Source organism: Cannabis sativa, chromosome 3 (assembly GCF_029168945.1).
Source record: "Cannabis sativa cultivar Pink pepper isolate KNU-18-1 chromosome 3, ASM2916894v1, whole genome shotgun sequence".
In the NCBI taxonomy this organism is placed as follows: domain Eukaryota; kingdom Viridiplantae; phylum Streptophyta; class Magnoliopsida; order Rosales; family Cannabaceae; genus Cannabis; species Cannabis sativa.
The window spans coordinates 72,503,017-72,524,343 of record NC_083603.1 but is presented as its reverse complement, the minus strand read 5'-3'; the positions used below and the strand labels follow the sequence as shown (position 1 = coordinate 72,524,343).

The window sequence follows — 21,327 nt, the reverse complement described above, 5'->3', positions numbered from 1 at the left end:
ATTGTAAAACTAAAAATCATTTACATGTATATTAATGTGTTTTTCTTATTAGGAGAATAAGAGCTTGATTGTGGAATCCAGGTAAATAAACTCAAAACGTCTATTTTCTTTAGTAAAAACACCCCGATAAGTTTACGGGGTGAAATCAAGGAGGCGTTGGGAATTGATTACCCTGAAGGATGCATTAAGTATTTAGGGTTGCCCCTTTTTCGATCAAGGCAGAAAGATGCATACTTCAATTTCATCCTTGACAACCTCACGACAAAGCTTCAGGGATGGAAAGCAAAAACTTTATCCAAAGCAGGGCGAGCTACTCTAATTAAGTCTGTGGGATTGTCTATGCCTATGTATGCTATGCAGAACACGAAACTCTCTTCTCGACTGGTTAATAAGATTGATGGCTTGGTTAGAGACTTTTGGTGGAGGTTTGAGAAAGGGAATCATGGGATCCATCTCAAGGCTTGGGATAAACTATGTCTTCCCAAATCTCTAGGTGGCCTTGGATTCCGGAAAACTAAAGAGATGAATCAGGCCTTTCTGGCTAAATGGGGATGGAATATTCTCAATGGAAGCCAATCTCTATGCTGTCGAGTTCTTACGGCCAAATATCTCAAAGGGAAAGACATTCTTAGTTGCAGGTATAAAGGTTCAGATTCTTGGTTCTAGAAAAGTGTCGTGAAGGCAACGTCTATCTTACAACAAGGGGCTTGTAAGTTGGTAGCTAATGGAGAGAACACTAAGATCTGGGAGGATCCCTGGATTCCGCATCGTAAAGGCTTCTGTCCGAAACCAAGTGGGGGTACCTCTTCCAATGTTAACTGTGTGGCTGACCTTATGTTAAGTAACGGGCAGTGGGATCTTCAGAAACTTCGTGACACATTTGACCGAGAAACGGTCTCGGGTATTCTTAAAGGTGGCCATCCTTCTGGGATTGGCACTGATAGATGGATTTGGACGCTAGAAAGCAAGGGTTGTTTCTCATCTAAATCGGCTTATCTGGTTCAAGCAATGGACAGAGCTCCTCACTGTGAGGTTGCTCCGAAACTTTGGAATAAGCTATGGAATAGTAAAACTCTGGAGAGACATAAGGTTCTGTGGTGGTGTATCCTTTCTAGTGCACTCCCGGTTAGAGCGGAGATAGGAAAGAGGTTTCATATAGTGGATACCAGCTGCCCATTGTGTGGGTTGGGGGATGAATCCATTGAACATCTGTTCTTGTCCTGCAATGTGGCCTTTTATTTATGGCGCTCCTCTCCCTGGGGCATTTGCCCTGTGTGTGACACTGGCATTCGCGTGTGGGATTGGGTCAAGTTCATTTGGGATCTTAACAACAGAGGGATCCAAGCTGATGATGTTTTCCTTTATGCTTCCATTGTTGTGGATACTATCTGGAGGGTGCACAATGAAAAGGTCCATAATAATTGTTCTCCTGATATAAAAAAGTGTATTGATAACATTTGTACTTCTTATGCAGATTGTCATTCTTCTTTGCTTCCTAGTCCCACTCCAGATCTAAAGGAAGCTTGGTCCCCTCCTCCTCTGGATTGGATTAAGCTGAATTGTGATGTCAAGGTGGGATTCAATAGCATGTGTATTGCTGTTGTTGCTAGGAATCATGTTGGCAGAGTTATTAGAGTTCAGACAGCTCGGGAAGATTTCTCGGAGGTTCTTTGCGGAGAAGCGGCTGCCTGCTGCTTAGCTGTTTCTGTAGCTTTAGAATTAGGTTCCAAGTTTGTGATTGTGGAGAATGACTCGAGGGTGATTATCAATGCTCTTAATGGGATGGATTCTCATTGGAGTCTTGAAAACTATGTCTCATTTTGTACTAAGTCTTCTCCTTCCTTTATTAGTTGTAATTTTTCTTATGTTTCAAGAACTTGTAATTTTGCCGCTCACAATGTGGCTAGATGGGCATTTGCTCATCAGGTGTTTGGGAATATCCCGGTAGCCTCTTTACCAGACAATATATTCTGTAATGACCATGAGGTCTAACCTTATTTGAATTTATGATATAAACGCTTTTTATCAAAAAAAAAAAGTGGAATCCAATTGTCTTAATATTATTCATACTCTTAAAAATAAAACGCTACAATACTTCTTAGTTCTTACTTAAGCTATCATACGTTAGAGAAATATTATTATCATCCAATGATTTTTTTGATATTACCATGCATCATTCTCCTAGAATAACTAATGAGGCGTTGTTCATTATTTATATTTTTAGGATTGGAAGATGATAATCTTGTCTAGGGGTCAAATATAATTTTTTGTGCATGAAATTCTTGTGTTGGCAATTGTCATTATTCAATAATATTTATGCCGCTTTTTTCTTCCTTCAATTTTTTTTTTTGTTAAAATTTTCTTCATTGGTTTTGTTCTTATAGATTTGGTAAGCTCAAGTATTTTTAAAAAAATAAAAACATATAAATAATTGTTAATTATTATAAAATTAAAGATTTTAGGTTTAGAAAAAATCTTATGTATTTTATATGTATTACAGTTTAAAGTTTATTTTTTTTTTTTTTCAGTAATGCAATTTAAAATTCTAGTTTGAAGAAATTTTATAAAAAGATAAATATGCACTTTTTTTCTTTTTAATCTTTAAAATGATTTTTATTAAAAAAAAATAGTTTGTTAGTTTTTTTAGTGTGTTTTATTTCTTAAATAATAATTCCATTTATAAATTTTTTATTTCTATTAATAGTTTTATCTATTTTAGGAATATAGAGAATAACAAAATAGGAAATATTAATTTTTTAATATTTAATCAATGATTATAAATATCAACCATTAGATATTTAATCCAATGGTCAAGAATAAAATACCCATACATAGGTAATACCCATTAAGAGCATACCCATATATATATATTAGCTTTCAAAAAAAATTCATATTGAGAAAAAAAAAATTATAGCAAGAGATAAATTTGATAGAATTATAATTTTAATTATGCGAACAAGGAGGTATTGAATGACAAAATATTATTGGGAGAAAAAAAATTATAATGAAGGTTTTTTATTTTGATTAGATTTGTAAGTTTATGGTATGAAATTAGCTTAAATGACATTATTATCTACCATTTACCTAAACTTATAGTTACATGCCTATAAAGTCTTTTTGATTTACATGACTTTAGTTTATATTGGTGGAGATGAATTAGTTATGCAAGTCTATAATTATCTTTAATGTTTTGTGGTAAAGGAAGTCTTTATGCACATGGATTAAATGTATATAGAATTAATAGAATTAACATATACACATTTTTAATAAAAATACAATATGGAAGTTAAGTTTAAATGGGATAAAATTCTAGTCCTTTGTTTGAAGTGCATGTTGAATAATTGAAAGAGAATTTGGTATTTTGAGATAAATTACTTTTGGTCTAACTTTCTTGATTTTTTATCCAATAATTGACTTATTAGTTTTTAGTTTTATTCTTTTTCATTGTTGGAGGACAAGCAATAGTTTAAGTTTGGGCATGTGATGAGTGCACATTTGTTCACTTATCCTTAGATGAATTAGCATTGATTTTTTAAAGTTTTGTACAAATTTGATGTGTTTTTTTAAGTGTGTAGATTTGTGCTTAAAAGATAATTTTGTGATGGACTAAGACCTTTGAGCTAATTTTTGACAATATTTTTATCATTTTCACGAAGAGCTTATGAAATCCAAAATAATAGAGCTCATTCCCAGCTTTTCAAAACACGTTAAATCATTTCATTTAGAGTCCAAACGCGAATGTTATGCATGATTCACTAAGCAAGGTCAAAGCAATATAATAGCGACGAAAAAATAGCATGTGGCGCTATAGCGCCAAAAGTATGCCGCTATAACGCCACTCCTAAAAAAAAAAGATAAAACTGAGAAAAAAAAAGATAATTTTAGCACGTGGGTGATACTGTGAAGTCATGCATGGCACTATAGCGTCGTGTCTTTGGTGCTATAGTGTTGTACGTGTATCTTTGAATTTAAATCCTCATTCTAAATGGATTCTTTTTGTCTTTTTGGGCCTATATAAAGAATGACGTAAATCAACTTTTAGACTACGGGAGAGATACAAAAAAGCAACTTTGAGATTAGAAAATACATTAAAGAGCGAGAGAGAAGAGATTCGAAGCAATCATCATCAACTATCATCATTAGAGTCTTCTTCTTCTTCTTCTTCTTCTTCTTCTTCTTTATTCTTTTATTTATTTATTTAATTATGAACATAATTATTGTAGTTATTATGTTTGTAATTATGAACTAAACACTCTTTCTTTCTAGAGTGTTGATGGAACTACTTTAGATTATGAATTAAATTTTTTACATTATTCCCATATTTGTTCTTGCTATTTGTTTGTGTAATTTTGTGTCAATTATCATCTTGTTAATACTTAATCACCATTAATCAGTACAGAAATTTTAAGTTTTATACTTGAGAGGTAATCTAAAATCGAACTTAGAATTGTATGACACAAGAAAAGTGTGAGATTGAAAGATTCTACTAATTTTATGAGTTTCATTTAAAAAGAATCATATTGTTTTATTATTGCTTGATTGATTAATAATGATTAGAGATATTTTATTAGTTAATTAAGGTAATTCTATCATCACTCGAGAGAGGTTAATAAATTGCATTAGGATTCTTGAAACTACAAATTATAAAATAAATTTGGATAATTAATAAACTGAAATTCATAGTTTGTAATAAAAAAATCAATGCTCGAAGTCTTTACTTTCATATTAAAATCGTTGTTTTTCTATTTACTTTACATTATTATATTATTTCGTTCTTAAGCATTATTTACTTTTAATTGTCTAATTAAAGTATAAAACTAAAAATATAGTAATTAGTAAAAATTAGTAATTAATTCTTGTAAGTTTGACAATCTTTTTATAATTAAAATTTTGCTATAATACTGTACGCTTACAATAAAAATTATTTATCATTAGCCTATAAAAAGAAAGTGCCTAAGTAGGCTGCGTACTCGGGTTCTTTCCGCAGGTGGTCCTACTTAAGAGTGTATGGCCCTAAAACTATTTGTTGCAACTACTTGAGTACTATTCAAGTAGTGATATATGACCAACCAAAAGCTCGTCTAAAAAAGAAAGGCGTCCAAAGTAATTATATACGACCAACAAAATCTGAAACATAGTCAATGCCCATCCTAACAATACTAATACTACATTAATATTAGTGATATTGGGCTTTGCATTGCAAAGAAAATAGAACCAACAACACCCTTATCTTGAAGACTAATGGAGCATTTGTTATATGGTTTAGATTTTATAGGAATGATAATGTAAAATTTAAATTAAATTTGAATGACAATAGATTTGTATTTTCAAATAGGTCTTACTTTTTAATTTAAAATGATATTAATGTTAACTCTCTCAAATACATGAGTTTCATATTCCTCCTAAGTCTATTCTCTCTAACTCAAACTCACATAACAAACACTCCATTAAGTGGTGTTTGGTTGAAATGAATGAAAACATAGCTAAAATAAAAAAACTAATTAGGATTTTTTTTCTCTCCGAACTTTGACATGTACCAAATCATGCTCCCTGAACTTTTTTTGCCGTTAAAAATTCCCCCTGAACTATTGAGATTGTTAAATTTAAAGACTTTTGACTAATTTTAATAAAAAAATTCTAACATGGATGAAAGTTCTGTGGGTATGATTTAGTACATATCAAAGTTTGAGGAGCATGAGTTGGTAAACAATCAAAGTCTGAGGAGCATGATTTAGTACATAAACAATCACTGAAACAGTAAAATTAAATGAAATTAGACAAAAGTCTTTCAATCTAACAATCTCAATAGTTCAGAAAAAAATTTTAACGACAAAAAAAATTCAGGGAGCATGATTTAATACATGTCAAAATTCGAAGGAAAAAAATACTAATTAGCCAAATAAAAATGACATTCTATTACTTTAAAATAAAATCAAACAAAAGAATAAAATAAAAATTATTTAGTTCCCATTTCATTCCCTCTAACCAAACGTCGAGGTTTTGATCATACTATAACACAAGTATAAATATATACTTTTTATTACTAACCTCAACTCAAAGGTCATTGATATATCGATGTACACATGAAAGAAAGGATGATACAATTGGGAAAGGGAAAAAGGTATGGAGGAAGTCTATGTACCAGAGGAGGTAGACGCCACACCCTATTCATTAAGCAGCCTACCCTTTCTATTACCAATACATTCAGAGAACACATAAATGAGATATAATCGTCGAGAATAGGGGAGACACAAGACACAGCTTGTTATCATTCATTTTAAAGAAGAAAAAAAAAACAGAAAGCTAATGAAGATCAAAGGGAACTGAGATAATCTTTTATCAAACCGAATATGGGATTGGAACTGGACGTTCCTTCCAGTCTCTCAAACAAGATTCCATCCATTCGAGCTTGAACTCCCTCTGAAAACGTCATGTCCTGCAGCAATGCTTTAACTGTTGTGTCAACTCCAACTAGTGTACTTCCTATGCCACTTAAAATCTCTGGCAACGTTGGGGATGGTCTTGAGAGCTCCACAAGTGTAACCTGGCACCATAACAAACAGTGTCATTGCAGCAGAATATGAAGAACCAGAACAGAATCAGCTGTATGGAGCTGAAAGTATACAAGGAAAAAATACATGTATACTGATAAAAACAGTAAGGATAGTCCCATTGAGGAAAACTAATCTTCAAACCTTTCTGTCTTGTGGTATATTGGCCTTCTGTTTTGCTATTGCAACAGCCCGAGAAAGGCCTCCTATTGCATCGACTAAGCCTCGCGATGCTGCATCTTTACCAGCCCAAACTCTCCCTTGTGCAACCTTCTCCATTTTATCTTCCTGAAGTATAATTAAAGATATTAGTGACTTCATATACAACAAAATGAGATCAAACAGTTGGTACAGAATGTAAACAGGAATAGTTGATATACACTCATTGATCTGGAAAAAGCTGCCTTATCACGAAATTGTTGATAGGCTCTCTGGGTAGACCTGGCAAAAAGTTCTGCTTCATCTGATCTGCATATCAAGTAGACGTGTGATCAGTTAACAGTATATTTAAATCCATGTAATGAGTTCAGTAGACAGAAGAGATATCAATCTTAAAGTAACTTACACACCCACGAGTTTGGAAGTAACATGCATAAATATTGGTTTGGGAACTTCCCATTTTTTTTCTTTTTTGAACTTTTCATTTACTCAGTTCAATTCCATTTTATTTTCTCTTTTATATAAGTCTAAATTGCTAGTATTAGTCAATCTACAGGAAAATTAGGAAACTGCAACCTAAATGGTGTCTAGTCGCATTGATCAAATGAAGAATGCACACTCTAGTTAGTGGCGCGCATAATGAACCGGGTTAAGAAGGCTAAGAAAGTCCAATTCTTTAAGGTAAAGTTCAAAGCGCTCCGCTGGATGACACGACATTCTTGTTTAAATAGTAACTATAGAATATGAACCGAATGCATTTACAAAATGTATCACGTAATTAGGGTCGATTGGCTTAAGAAAGGGCATTTTGAAAGAAGAAAGAACAAGAAAGAGAAAAAAAAAAAAGAAAGAAAGAGATTTCTGACTTAGCTTGGATTTTAAGGTGATGTAATTATGGAAAAAAGCTATACCAACTTCATATTACCTAGTTGCAGAGAACAATCCGAACTGAGGCAATTGCCAGCTAGGATTCCTCGTGCGAATGCCTATACTAGCTATGATACACAGGATTTATTTAAGCATAAGATAATTATTTCCTTCTGTTAGAGTATTGGCTGTATATTAGGTGTAAAAGAATTAGGGTAACTTGTATTTAGTAGTTTCCTGTTTTGTTGGTAGTTTCCTATTTCCTAGTCTCCTAGCTTTGTATATAAATATGTACTATTCTATGAAATACACATATAATTCGATTCACTATTTTCTACATGGTATCAGAGCATTGTGATTCAAAATTCGAAATTCGAAATTAGGGTTCTGAAAAAGAAAAAAAAAAAAAAAAAAAAAAAAAATTAGGGTTTGAGTTTAGGGTTGTTTTTTCGAAAATCTTATTTGGAGTGAACATTGTTTCTCACCGCCCACATAGGAGGACTGCCCAGCCGCCGATCTACGAACCCCCGAAGTCCGGTCGCCGGATTCCTCGCGCGTGGGGCTCACACGCCGCCTGAAGCTTCTGCGCGTGGGGCTCACGCGCCGGCGCGTGGAGGCGCGTGTGACGGCGCCTTCGACGGCGTTCTGTTGCCGATTCTTCACTGGGTTCTTCTAAGCCCACTCGCATCTGTTCTAGGTTGTAATTCGGTATTTGTTTGTCTTCTTCGTGTTTGGGTGTTCATTCTTTGGTGTTCTTTTGTTCTTTTTCTCTGTCTTTGTGTTTGCTTTTGAGATTATGGCAGAGATAAGATCAGATTCAAAATCAGTTGTTGTTTCTGATGTTGTTCCCGTAATGTCTAAAATCACGGATCATAAGTTGATTGGTTCGAATTATTTGGAATGGAGTAAGACGATTCGACTGTATTTGAGGAGTATTGACAAAGATGATCACTTGACTGACGATCCTCCTAAAAAAACAAACGATTCAAGGAAAATATGGCTCCGTGAGGATGCTCGCTTGTTCCTTCAAATTCGAAATTCTATCGATAATGAGGTAATTAGTTTGATTAATCATTGTGAATTGGTTAAAGAACTAATGGGTTACTTGGAGTTTTTGTATTCTGGCAAAGACAACATATCTCGCATATATGATGTTTGCAAAGCTTTTTATCGCGCGGAGAAACAAGATAAGTCTCTTATGAATTATTTTATGGCTTTCAAGAAAACATATGAAGAACTTAATGTGCTATTACCGTTTAGTCCTGATGTAAAAGTTCAACAGCGCCAACGAGAACAGATGGCTATTATGAGTTTTCTTGCAGGACTCTCATCTGAATTTGACTCTGCAAAGTCACAAGTTCTCTCTGGTTCTGATGTCTCCTCTTTACAAGATGTGTTTACTCGTGTTCTTCGCACAGAGACTACCTCTTCAACTCCTCTGAATAGCGCCTTGGTGAGTCGTAATAATTCTGCACCGGAAAGAAACTCTACTCCAAGTGGATTTAAAGGAGGTAATTCACAAGGACCTGATAACCGCACACCAAATTCTGGGAGCATCATGTGCAATTATTGTAAGAAACCAAAGCCACACCAAGTTTGAGTGTAGGAAGTTACAATTTAAGAATCGACAACAACACTCGCCAATATTGCAAGCACTTAGTGATGCATCCGACAACCTGGTCCTTATTTCGCCGATGAATTTGCCAAGTTCTCAAGGTATCGGGAAACACTTAAGTCTTCATCTTCTTACATCCCTTTGCGATTCTTTGATTCGGGTAACTCTAATGCCCGCCTTCTTTCCAAATCCTCAAAATGGGTCATTGATTCCGGTGCCACAGGATCATATGACGAGTAATTCCGTCTCTTTTCCACTTTTCGCCTCACAGTCCCACTTCTGTTGTCACCTTAGCTGATGGGTCAACAGCTTCTGTTCTTGGATCTGGCACTATTGTTCCTACACCTATGTTATCTTTATCATCAGTCTTACATTTACCTGATTTGTCCTTTAATTTGCTTTCTGTTAGTCAACTCACTCGTAATCTAAATTGTTGCATCTCATTCTTTCCTGATCATTGTTTGTTTCAGGATCTTATGACGAAGAAGATTATTGGTAAAGGACATGAATCTGGTGGCTTGTATGTTCTTGACCCACTTCCGCCAACCTCTATTGCTTGTTCGAGTGTTGCTTCCGCTTTTGAGGCTCATTGTCGTTTAGGTCATCCATCCCTTCCTTTGCTCAAGAAGCGTGTCCCCAATATAGTAGTTTATCTTCGTTAGAATGTGAGTCATGTCAGTTTGCCAAACATCATCGTGTTAGTTTGAGTCCACGTGTCAATAAACGTGCTAGTGTTCCTTTTGAGTTAGTTCATTCTGATATTTGGGGTCCTTCTCCTATTTTGTCTCAACCTGGATTTAGGTATTTTGTTACTTTTGTGGATGATCATTCTCGTTTAACTTGGTTATATTTAATGAAAAATCGTTCTGAGTTGTTTTCTATATTTTGTGCTTTTTGTGCTGAGATTCAAACTCAATTTAATGTATCTATTCGTACTTTGAGAAATGATAATGCCAAAGAGTACATGTCTGCTCAATTTCAATCTTATATGACCTCTAATGGCATGCTTCATGAAACTTCTTGTGTTGATACGGCACCTCAGAATGGTGTTGCAGAACGTAAAAACAGACATCTTCTTGAAACTGCACGTGCTCTCTTGTTTCAAATGAAAGTCCCTAAACCTTTTTGGGCCGATGCAGTTTCCACGGCATGCTTTCTTATTAATCGCATGCCCTCTTCTGTTCTTAATGGTGAAATTCCATTTAAAATTCTTTTTCCTAATAAGTCATTATTTCCAGTTGCTCCGCGAGTATTTGGTAGTGTTTGTTTTGCTCGCGATGTCCGTCCATCTGTCACCAAATTAGACCCTAAGGCACTAAAGTGTGTCTTTCTTGGTTATTCTCGTCTTCAGAAAGGGTATAGGTGTTACTGTCCTGATCTCAACAAATATCTTGTGTCTATTGATGTTACTTTTGTAGAAAATACACCTTATTTTTCATCTTCCACTACTTTTACTAGTCAGGGGGAGGATGATGATTTGTTGCTTTATTCTGTCACATCCTATGCGCCTGCTCCATGTTCTGGCGGGTCTCTTGTTCCTTCACCTGCCTCGGTCGTCACCCCCACAATGTCTACACCTCCACCACCTCCACCACCTCTACCACCTCCCTCGGCCTCCTATAGTGTACACCAGGCGCCCCCCTCCTCCACCTCCTGTTTCATGTCCCGCACCTGCATCTTCGTCATCAGATCTGGACATCTCAGATGATCTTCCCATTGCACTACGTAAAGGTAAACGTCAATGTACTTTTCCTATTACTTCTTTTGTGTCTTATAATCATCTCTCCTCTTCTTCTTGTTCTTTTATTGTTTCTCTTGATTCTATCACTATTCCTAAAACTGTTCGAGAAGCGATGTCTCATCCTGGTTGGCTTGCTGCAATGATAGAAGAGATGAATGCTTTGGTTGCGAATGGTACTTGGGTCTTGGTTGATTTACCTTCCGGAAAACAGGCCATCGGGTGTAAATGGGTGTTCACGGTTAAATTCAATCCAGACGGCACAGTTGCTCGCTTAAAGGCCGTCTTGTTGCCAAGGGTTATGCTCAAACCTATGGAGTGGACTATTGTGATACTTTTTCTCCGTTGCTAAACTCACATCCGTTCGACCGTTCATTTCCATTGCGGCTTTACTCATCATTGGCCTTTGCATCAGCTTGATATTAAAAATGCTTTTCTTCATGGAGATCTTGAGGAAGAAGTATATATGGAGCAACCTCCTGGGTTTGTTGCTCAGGGGGAGTTAGGGCGAGTTTGTCATCTTCGCAAATCTTTATATGGATTGAAACAAAGCCCTCGTGCTTGGTTTGGTAAATTTAGTCAGGCTGTTGAGAAGTTTGGTTTGTTGAAAAGTAAGTCAGATCATTCTGTGTTTTATAAAAGATCAACTGTTGGTATCATTTTGTTAGTGGTGTATGTTGATGACATCGTTATTACCGGAAATGATGCGAAGGCATCTCATCCTTTAAGTCTTTCATTCACACCCGAGTTTAACACGAAAGATTTAGGGGAACTCAAGTATTTCTTGGGGATTGAAGTTACTCGGAGTAAACAAGGTATTTTTCTCGTCTCAAAGAAAGTATGTACTTGATTTGCTAAGCCGAGACAGGAAATTGGGATCAAAACCTTGCAATGCTCCAATGAATCCAGCTGTGCATCTTACACGTGATGGGAAACCATTTGAAGATCCTGAGAAATATCGCAGGTTAGTTGGAAAGTTGAATTATTTAACTGTGACTCGTCCAGATATTGCATTTCCAGTTAGTGTTATCAGTCAGTTTATGTCTTCCCCAACAATTCATCATTGGGCAACATTAGAACAAATTTTATGTTACTTAAAAGGAGCACCAGGACGAGGTATAGTTTACAAGGATCATGGACATACCCAGATTGAGTGTTTTTCTGATGCGTTGGGCATGTGCTCCAAGGTAGATAGACGATCCACTTCGGGATATTGTGTATTTGTTGGGGGCAATGCTGGTCTCTTGGAAGAGTAAGAAACAAAATGTTGTATCTAGATCCGATCTTTGAATCGAATATAGAGCTATGGCCCAGTCCGTGTGTGAGGTAATATGGATTTATCAGCTTTTGACTGAATTCGGGTTTAAGACTTCTATTCCAGCAAAATTATGGTGTGATAATCAAGCTGCTCTTCATATTGCCTCGAATCCCGTATTCCACGAGCGAACTAAGCACATTGAGATCGATTGTCATTTTGTTCGTGAGAAAATTCAACAAGGTCTGATCTCCACAGGATATGTGAAAACCGGAGAACAACTAGGAGATATTTTTACAAAAGCTTTGAATGGGGTGCGGATAGACTATCTTTGTAACAAGCTGGGCATGATTAACATCTATGCTCCAGCTTGAGGGGGAGTGTTAGAGTATTAGCTGTATATTAGGTGTAAAAGAATTAGGGTAACTTGTATTTAGTAGTTTCCTGTTTTGTTGGTAGTTTCCTATTTCCTATTCTCCTAGCTTTGTATATAAATATGTACTATTCTATGAAATACACATATAATTCGATTCACTATTTTCTACACCTTCCAACTGTATTTTAGAGAAATTAGGGATTTGTTGCCTCTTTTCAATTTGCTGAGATCTATTATCTTTCCCTCTACATATATTATCTTGTAATTTAGCTGTCTTGAGTAAATTTTTCCTCATTTTGCCATCAGAGCTGCCTTTGAATCCTCAGAAATTCCCTTATTTTTAAGATATCTCCCCCAGACGAAACACAAAAGAAATTCGGAGGTTACTACCAGTCAAATATTCCCCCCCACAAGCAGTTCCCAAAGTTCGGATAATTCCATCTGATACACTATTGTTCCAATTCAGTTCTGGAAAGAATAAGAATATAGGTATTTCATTGATATTACAAAAGAATTACGAATCGTCCAAACGTTTTGAGACAGCTTGGTAATCCATTACTCTCTTTGTAACAAATCAAGTCCTAATCCCTTACAATTATTACAACTAATAAGCCCCCTCTATTTATACTAACTCATCCCTACTGTTTTAAGATAACACCTTAGGACTATTAGGCCAGCTAACTTAGAAACATTTCATCTCAGCAACTAAGAATTTGACAACTCGGCCTCTATAATCCTAATCAATTGTCTTTAAGAGACTAATATCAAGGCCTCACACCGTGACATGGCATAAACTCAATAGTCTATGTCATGGCCGATCAATTCCATGACTATTGAAGTTGGAGAAAACGTCCTTTACAACTCAACAGCCAAGGAATCTTGGATACAACAAGTCTCTTAACAGAGAATACTGCTGAGTTGTTTGAAATAAAAGTATTCTTTTTTCATTTGTGACAAGGTGAAATGCTTGTCACACAATATTCAACACTCTCACTCAGCTTTGGCAACAAATACACATGTTTGAAGATCTAGTATGCCAGTGGATACCAGCATGGCAGTAAAACCTTTTTAAGATATATTTGATAGGCATTGGGATATTAAATAAAAAGGGCATAAGTGTAATTGTAATAGGGGTATTGTTATATATATATAGGACTCAATAGTGAAGGAAAAGGGTGTGAAGAATTTGGTTTAGTTTGTAAATATTGGGAGAGAACCAGGCTGTCGAAATCCTGGGTTTTAATGAAAGGCATTCTGCAAAGGGAGCACACAATCATGGACGAAGGGGTCTAATAGAGGGTTGAAGCGTGAATCATTATGAAATGCCTCCAAGATGATGTGCTCCACCTGCAAGTCAGTCACTATGGAGCAGAAAAATACCAGAAACCGGCAAGAAAAAATAGAGGAATATTATTGAAATCACCCAAAAGCAACTACTGGTATTCGAGAGATCTATGTCTCTCCAAGATGCCAAACTCTGAGTACAAGCATGCCCACTCACACAACTAAATAAACTAAAAGCGCCCCCCCCCCCTACAAAACTAACTTTGCCTATTATTGGTTCCCTTATCAGACCTGGCATAAGTGAACCTCGGTAGGTACCTACCACAAGATGACCCCAAGCAATGGTAACTTTTCAAATAAAAGGGATAAATAGAATGTAATCTTCTCATGTGCAGATTGAGCTGGTTCTTTTTCTGGCAGAAGATCTACCTAGAGCTATTGTATCTTTTTGGAAGAGAAAGAATCTTATTACTTGGATAAGGAGCACACAATCAGTGGCAGGAAAGAGTAGTAGGGAGGCTGAGTTTCGAGTTGTGGCTAACATCAAATGCAAAGGGATGTTGTTGAGGAGACTTCTTGATGAATTGAAAATTCAAAACTACGAGGCATGTGTAAGATGTTGCAATAAGTATTGCTAAAGTTCCAGGAGATTGTGGCAGGGCCAAGCGCTTGGAATTTCAGACACTTTATCAAAGAAAGAGTGATGAAGGGCTAATTTAATTATTTCATAGTTCTACAAGTCTTTGATCATCAATATTCTCACAAAGCCTTACCATTTTACTAATTTTAATTCATTGACTATCAAGTTGGGCATGTTCAACGTATGTGCTCCAAATTGAGGGGAGTACATAAATTCAATGTGGCAGTCAGTGATTGAGTGTGCCAGCTGGGATTGCTCATTATAAGTGAAGAAAATTATTTCCCTCCACTTGTATTCTAGAGTAATTAGGAATTTGGTACCTCTTTTGTTAAGAATACTGGTAAATCTTTTTCCATTCCCTCTACTACAAATTTTCTTTGATTTCAACCGATTTGATCTCATGCAATGAATTCGAAAAGAACTAACTATTTTCCTCCATTTACACCATATAGAAAGCTTGATCATTCTTTACTTATACTGGATAACATATTATATATTGAAATAGGCAACATGGGAAAATTACTTGAAAGGTCGATTTTCAGCAGCAAGAAGTTCAGCATATTTTCCCCTTGATAAGATCTCCTTGTTAAAGCCAATTTTCTCATAAAGGTTTCCAAGGTTAAATTTCCCTACAAGAAAAGAGAAAACAAAGTTAATGAGTCCAGCAAACAATGTTAATATCGATACTCTTTTCTCATCACATCAGTAAGACAACTAGTATAAAAAACAATTTTTCAAACAAACAAATAATAATTTTTTAGTCAATAGAATAAACAAGGAAAAAAAGTGATCAGATATTCCATACTTTTTCCAGGATAATAGCAGTCATCATATTCTTTTGTCTACTAATTAGAGTTGGAACAAAAATGGCATTCACCTGTCACAACTCCAATTGAACCAGTTAAGGTTAAATTTTCTGCAACAATGGTATTTGCTGCCATTGCCATGTAATAGCCTCCACTTGCAGCCAAATCAGACATGGATGCAACTACAGGTTTTGATTCAGCCAATAGTCTGATCTCTCTCCACATTCTGCACATTATAAACAGTAAGCACAAAAGCCAAAAGGAAAGCCAGTTACAAAAAAGAAGCATAGTTTTTTCTTTTCTCAGCAGAAGTAACAAAGCAATCTTCATGCTATCAACAAAATGTAAAATACATGTGAATTTTTTTTATATATTTATTTATTTATTACAGAATTACGTACCTAAACCAAGAAGCTGTTTATTCCAAAAAAAAAAAAAAATCCAAGAAGCTCAGCATATTTTGTCTGAACAGGTATCAATCAAATAGTTCCTAGAACTCAAACCTATTTTGGGATATTTCAACAGGTTAAGTACTCTCTTTATCATTTTTAAGTTACCACAAGAAAATTTCTTATTCAAGTGTTTAAGAGAATAAAAATGGCAAATTCAAAAAGGACTTTAAGGAATGAAAGAAAATATGAACAGTAGCTCTCAAAAAAAGAAAACTGATTTCAAGTAACTGTGAAGAAAAATAAATATCCACTTCAGTAGTTACATGTTTGGTTGGCTCTTTCATAACAAGAAGATTAGAAAATATCTACCACCAGCACTTACAAATCAGAAGCAAGAGCATCACCTCCAGGGCTGTCAATTCGGATAATAGCAGCTTTATATCTTTTAGATTCTGCATAGGATAAAACACCCAAATGACTGGGGAAACACACACACACATACACACATACATACATACATACATACATATATATATGTTACAACAAAATGTACCAAATACAGTGCAAGAAATAGTACATTCATATGTTTTTAACATTGAAAAACAATAGATAAATATATAAAAGCTTCTACGTAGTACATCCCTATGTTTTAAAATAAAAAGCATACATGCATATTATCAATAAGGAAATTTTAACATCAACCAAATGACTTGTCATAAGATCCATGTACCTCTCACACTACGAATCTTCTCAATCAACTGCTCTCCAACAATTCCTGAGCCAGGAGAACTTAAAGGACCCCTTACGCGACTAATACTTCCTGAGGCTCTAATTAAAGCAATTTGATCTTTACCGCCTAATAAACCCAGAGTCCACTTCCTAACCTTACAATATTTTCTGTACATTCAAAAGACAAATAAAACAATAATTAAAAACATATGCTTGACTCTGATGTATCTTCTTAAAACAAGGGTTAAAGTACCTTGGATATGCTTAATAGGCAAAGATAACGGTTTTCATACACACTACAGTTAAAGAAGATGACAGACTAATATGTCGTCATCCAAAATATAATAACTAATTAATATATAAGAAAATATCCACGAGTTTAATAATATAAAGACCAAAAATAACATTTACAAGCGCAGCTGGGATCTTACAAGTGAGAGAATGACAGAAAGCGCGTGCAGCAAGCTATCACCTAAGGGCTAACAGCAGCCCAAAGAAGTATTGACTTGAATTTATAAACATAATAATTGAGGAAGTGTTGGAACTTAATTTCGTATTCTCAAGGCAAAGATGGATATTGGATACTGTGATTTTAACTATTTTCTGTGTATTTTGTTATAACAATTGAGGTAATATTATATACAATCTAGAAGGAAGAGACAAATATACTCCTACAAATATGAAATCAGCTCATCCTAAAAAATACAAATTAGGATGTCCATGGATATTGGATACTGTGATTTTAACTATTTTCTGTGTATTTTGTTATAACCAATGTTTAAAAAGGCGCGCCTCAAGCTGAGGCGTTTGAACAGTGCCTCAAGGCGTGCGCCTTGCTGAGAAGAAGTGAGGCGTACGCCTCATGTGGTGAGGCGTTGAGTTGAGGCGTGAGGCGTTGAGGCGTAAGAGGCGTGCGCCTCAAATTTTGTGTGTGAAATGGGCTATTTCAGCCCTAAAAAAAAGCCCAAATTGGTATTTTAAATTTAGTTTTCTGCTGCCTAATTTAAAAGACTTGAAAAACTTTAAAAAAGCCCAATAAATATTAATAAAAAAGCCCAATAAAATACTTAAGTGAGCCCAAATAAAACTTAAAATTAAAACCTTAGTTTTATCTTCTTCATAGCAGCTCATCTCTTTCTTCACAGCAGCACACAGCTGCTGCATATTGCTTCAAGTTCAACCCACGAAAAAAAAAAAGCTTGCTGCTTCTTCTTCCTCTTAGGTGCTCTAAAAGTATTGATTCTATTAATTTTTAAGGCTTACGCCTCATACGCCTCGAGGCTTAAGCCTCGCCTTACAAAAGAAAAACGCCTCAAGGCTCATTTGCGTTTTTTTAAACATTGGTTATAACAATTGAGGTAATATTACATACAATCTAGAAGGAAGAGACAAATATACTCCTACAAATATGAAATCAGCTCATCCTAAAAAATACAAATTAGGATGTCCTATTTCAAGAAAGAATAAAATAAATTATATTTGGTCACCGGTATTAATACCAAACTGATCCCTATTACATTACAGCTGTGGTCAAATTCCTATAGGAAATAAATCCACAGATACAACTAATACTATGACACCGTTTCTCAAACTTAACCATGCACACAAAAATATATTTATGGAGAATTTGAAGCACGCTGCTGGTTCAAAAGTAAGTGAGAATACATATCACCAGTCCATACCATTATAGCACATTTATAATCTGTGGTAGATGAGACTTTTAAGTAACCCTGATAGAAGTCCAGGAATTCTAAAACCAAAAGAACAAAGACCAAGGTTGACCATTTGAGTTTATTTATAGTTGACAACATATAAAATATATCGACATACATGTGCATGTGGTAGGTGCCAAATTTTTAGTATTGAAGATTATAGAAAGTCAAAAACCTGTAATCCACCAGGGAAAGAATTTTATCCTTCTGCACCCCTAGTCTGTCCTTCAACATTGAGATAACCTACAAGACCTATGTATTAGTACACAACTGCTTTCCAGATTATTAATCACCAAAAAAGAATGTTCTTGGATTCAGAGTAAATAACACAAAGCACCAACCATACCAATTGCTATCTTACTAAAACTTTCAGTGAATAAATAATCAATAATATTTACACATTTATACATATATATATTTATATATATATATAACACAGTGGAAAATGTTGAATACACTTAACAAATTGAGCGGAAAATATGAGACACAATAACCGTACGACAAAATTGCAATGACATAGATGAAACATGAAATAGCACATACTAATTTAATTAATTTGATTATTTGAGCAGATTACTCAACACAAGGGTCACAAGTTGTATGCCTTCTGTATTTCGTGCATTGTAATTTATGCAAAGATTATCCGACCCAAACTAATTGAAACTTTGGAATTACCATATATGCTTCCACACACCCACATATACATACTTTTAGCCTCAGATGTTCATACTATGACAGTACTGTTCAGGAAACAATAGAGAATTCCATACCTCATCATCATATTGTATATCAGTTATCCAACCATCAGTTTTCAGTTTTTCTATTTGGAATACTCCTTCATTAATAAATTCTACAACGTTTTCTCTTTCCTTTCCTGTAAAAATATGATAAATATTATAAACATTTGGGAACTTAAGACTAACCAAAAAGCAAATGGAAAATAACCTTTTGCGGAAGAGACTTCATCCACCCAAGTCCCATATATGTTATCAAGCAATGCTGTTAGCATCTCACAGTTTTCCTTGGACATGGTTTTGCGAATAAGTTGATCACCAGCACTCTTGTATTTTCCAATCCTTTCCACTTGTGGCTCAATTCCCACTTTGTCTAGCACACCTACAAAATAATTTTTTCATTTACAAAAATTAATAAACTGAAATAAAGAATAATTTCGATCAGCAATGAACAACGCTAAACTACCAAATAAATAAAATAGAATGCAAGACCCAGCATGGTCAACATACCTCTAATAAACGATGCTTGCACTGTAAAACCAAACAAAGAAAAATAAGCGCTTGGAGGGGCATATATCTCTTCACAAGCACAGGCAAGATAATACTCCTTCTCTCGACAAACAGGAACATATGCCACAATGAACTTACCTATCAGAACCATTATGAGTCATAAACTGAAAATGCTTTCAGATTAATAAAGTTTCCTCAGACTTCATAAGAAAGATTAAAGCTATTAAATGCATGTTCATAGTTCAAAGCTATAAAACGCATGATCATGTCATATACATCACTGGCTATTCTGTATTTGTGGCAGTCCTAAAATTGTGATTGACTTTAAACCATAAAATACAAAAAATTACCAAGAAACCAAGGAACATCCAGTATTTAGATCATCATGTACTGTGTATATTAAAGTACTAATTCAAGCACTATGGGAAACACCTGATTTCCTAAAATCCAATATGTGTCTTCGAATTTCTTCTATTTTTGCCCAACCACAGTTTAAGGAATCAATGTGGAGATAGACACCAGAAATACGAGGATCATAAGCTGCTTTAACAAAATTTTCACAAATTTGAGGAAGAGAAAGTCCAGAAGAGAAACGACTCTTCAGCTGATCTGATATCTGAAAGCAAACTCCCACACAACACATTTATCAATACTCAAGTCTCAAAAAATTTAAAAGATAAGGTATGTAAATAACTCGAGCTCAAGATCTTTCAAACACATAGCGAAAGTTTCATTTTCACCTACATTGTTTCTGCACTAGAATAAGATTATCTCAAATTCCAATTCTCTAAATTTGTTTTCAGCTAACTCCTTTCAATCTAACTTTCTGACAAATGCATACATACGTACATGTATCGAAACTGAAAGAGGAGAAAAGATAAGAACACCTGGCCGCGCAATTTCATAGTGAGAACACTGCCTTTGCGGACACGTTCCCAGGGTAAAGCAACAAGCATGCGAAGCTTGACGACAAAGGTCTTCCATAATCCAGGCTTCTCGAACTGAAACTCACCGCTTGGATACACCTCATCAGAAATTTTCACTGCCTCACTATTAACCTTAACCTCAGAGTCATTTTCTTTACCGTCCTTCTCCAGTCGCTGCTCTTTTTCATCTCCGGTCTTTGCTTCCGAGGAGGAGGAATCGAAAGCTTGAGCCGAAAAGTTTCTAGAAGGTTCGCGAAGCGAGGAGGAAGAGGAAAGCGCTAGGGGGCCGCGAAGACTATGGCGTCGAAAAGGAAGGCGAGAGAGCGGCGAAGGAATTGGAAAAGGCTTGGGGACGGAGAGGATTGCGGTGACGGCAGAGCGGTGTAATGGAGAGGTGAGGTGAGAAGTCTGTAGAAGAAGAAGTTTGGCCATAGTTGAGTTGAGCTGTCTAAGAGTGAGAACGATCCTCTCTGACTGTCTCCGCCGAAGGAGGAGGAATCCGGAAGGAATGGGCCAATCATGCTGCCGGGAAACGGTAAGAAAAGAAGGATGACAAGGTTAAGTTTTTCCCACGTCACCCTATTACATGGGTCGCTTTCTCTCTCTCTCTCTCTTTTCAATTTTTTTTTTTTTTTGACAATTTTTCATATGGGTTTCTTAAATATCTTTAAGTACCACTTTTTTTTATTATTAACTGTTAATCAGAATATTTATTTCAGTAAACTGGACAATGATATTTGATATGTGACAAGAAAGAAAACATCACGAAGTTGAGTAGTCCCGAGTCATAGTAGTGAGGGTCTCTAACCCTGTACCCAGGTTAACTTCACGAACTCTAGAATGGTTGTTTAAATACCGCCAAGTTATTTCCAACTCACTATCTTTCAGTATTCTATACCATGAAGACATAAAACATCTAAGTCTAAGGTCCGGGAACTGAGAATTCACGAAACAACACCTCGAAAGTCAACTCGGGGGCTTAGGATTTCACCCAGCACCCAGGTTGACAACCCAACTAGGATTTTGGTTTCCA

General features: G+C 35.5%; 2 protein-coding genes across 2 annotated transcripts; one reads left to right on the top strand and one right to left on the bottom strand.

Moving 5' to 3' along the window:
• Positions 1–345: 345 nt before the first annotated feature.
• Positions 346–1,992, top strand: LOC115710550 (uncharacterized). The gene is made up of 2 exons (XM_030638910.2): positions 346–638; positions 843–1,992. The coding sequence occupies exons 1-2, from the start codon at positions 346–348 to the stop codon at positions 1,990–1,992; spliced, it is 1,443 nt and encodes a 480-aa protein (XP_030494770.2).
• Positions 1,993–6,021: 4,029 nt separating this feature from the next.
• On the bottom strand, positions 6,022–20,927 carry LOC115709737 (serine protease SPPA, chloroplastic). The gene is made up of 13 exons (XM_030637921.2): positions 20,256–20,927; positions 19,801–19,984; positions 19,369–19,506; positions 19,070–19,240; positions 18,895–18,998; positions 18,300–18,367; positions 16,414–16,580; positions 16,066–16,135; positions 15,363–15,517; positions 15,009–15,114; positions 6,932–7,019; positions 6,696–6,839; positions 6,022–6,544 (listed from the first exon to the last, which is right to left on the bottom strand). The coding sequence occupies exons 1-13, from the start codon at positions 20,724–20,726 to the stop codon at positions 6,314–6,316; spliced, it is 2,097 nt and encodes a 698-aa protein (XP_030493781.1). The 5' UTR covers positions 20,727–20,927; the 3' UTR covers positions 6,022–6,313.
• Between the last annotated feature and the right edge of the window lie 400 nt (positions 20,928–21,327).

Bases quoted from the DNA above. Each gene is read 5' to 3' on its own strand.
- LOC115710550 (XM_030638910.2), top strand. From the start codon at position 346: ATGTATGCTATGCAGAACACGAAACTCTCTTCTCGACTGGTTAATAAG. The intron at 639-842 runs GTATAAAGGTTC...CCTTATGTTAAG, and splicing joins AAAGACATTCTTAGTTGCAG to TAACGGGCAGTGGGATCTTC.
- LOC115709737 (XM_030637921.2), bottom strand. From the start codon at position 20,726: ATGGCCAAACTTCTTCTTCTACAGACTTCTCACCTCACCTCTCCATTA. The intron at 19,985-20,255 runs GTGTTCTTATCT...GTTTGCTTTCAG, and splicing joins CTATGAAATTGCGCGGCCAG to ATATCAGATCAGCTGAAGAG. The intron at 6,840-6,931 runs GTATATCAACTA...ATTATACTTCAG, and splicing joins CTTTTTCCAGATCAATGAGT to GAAGATAAAATGGAGAAGGT.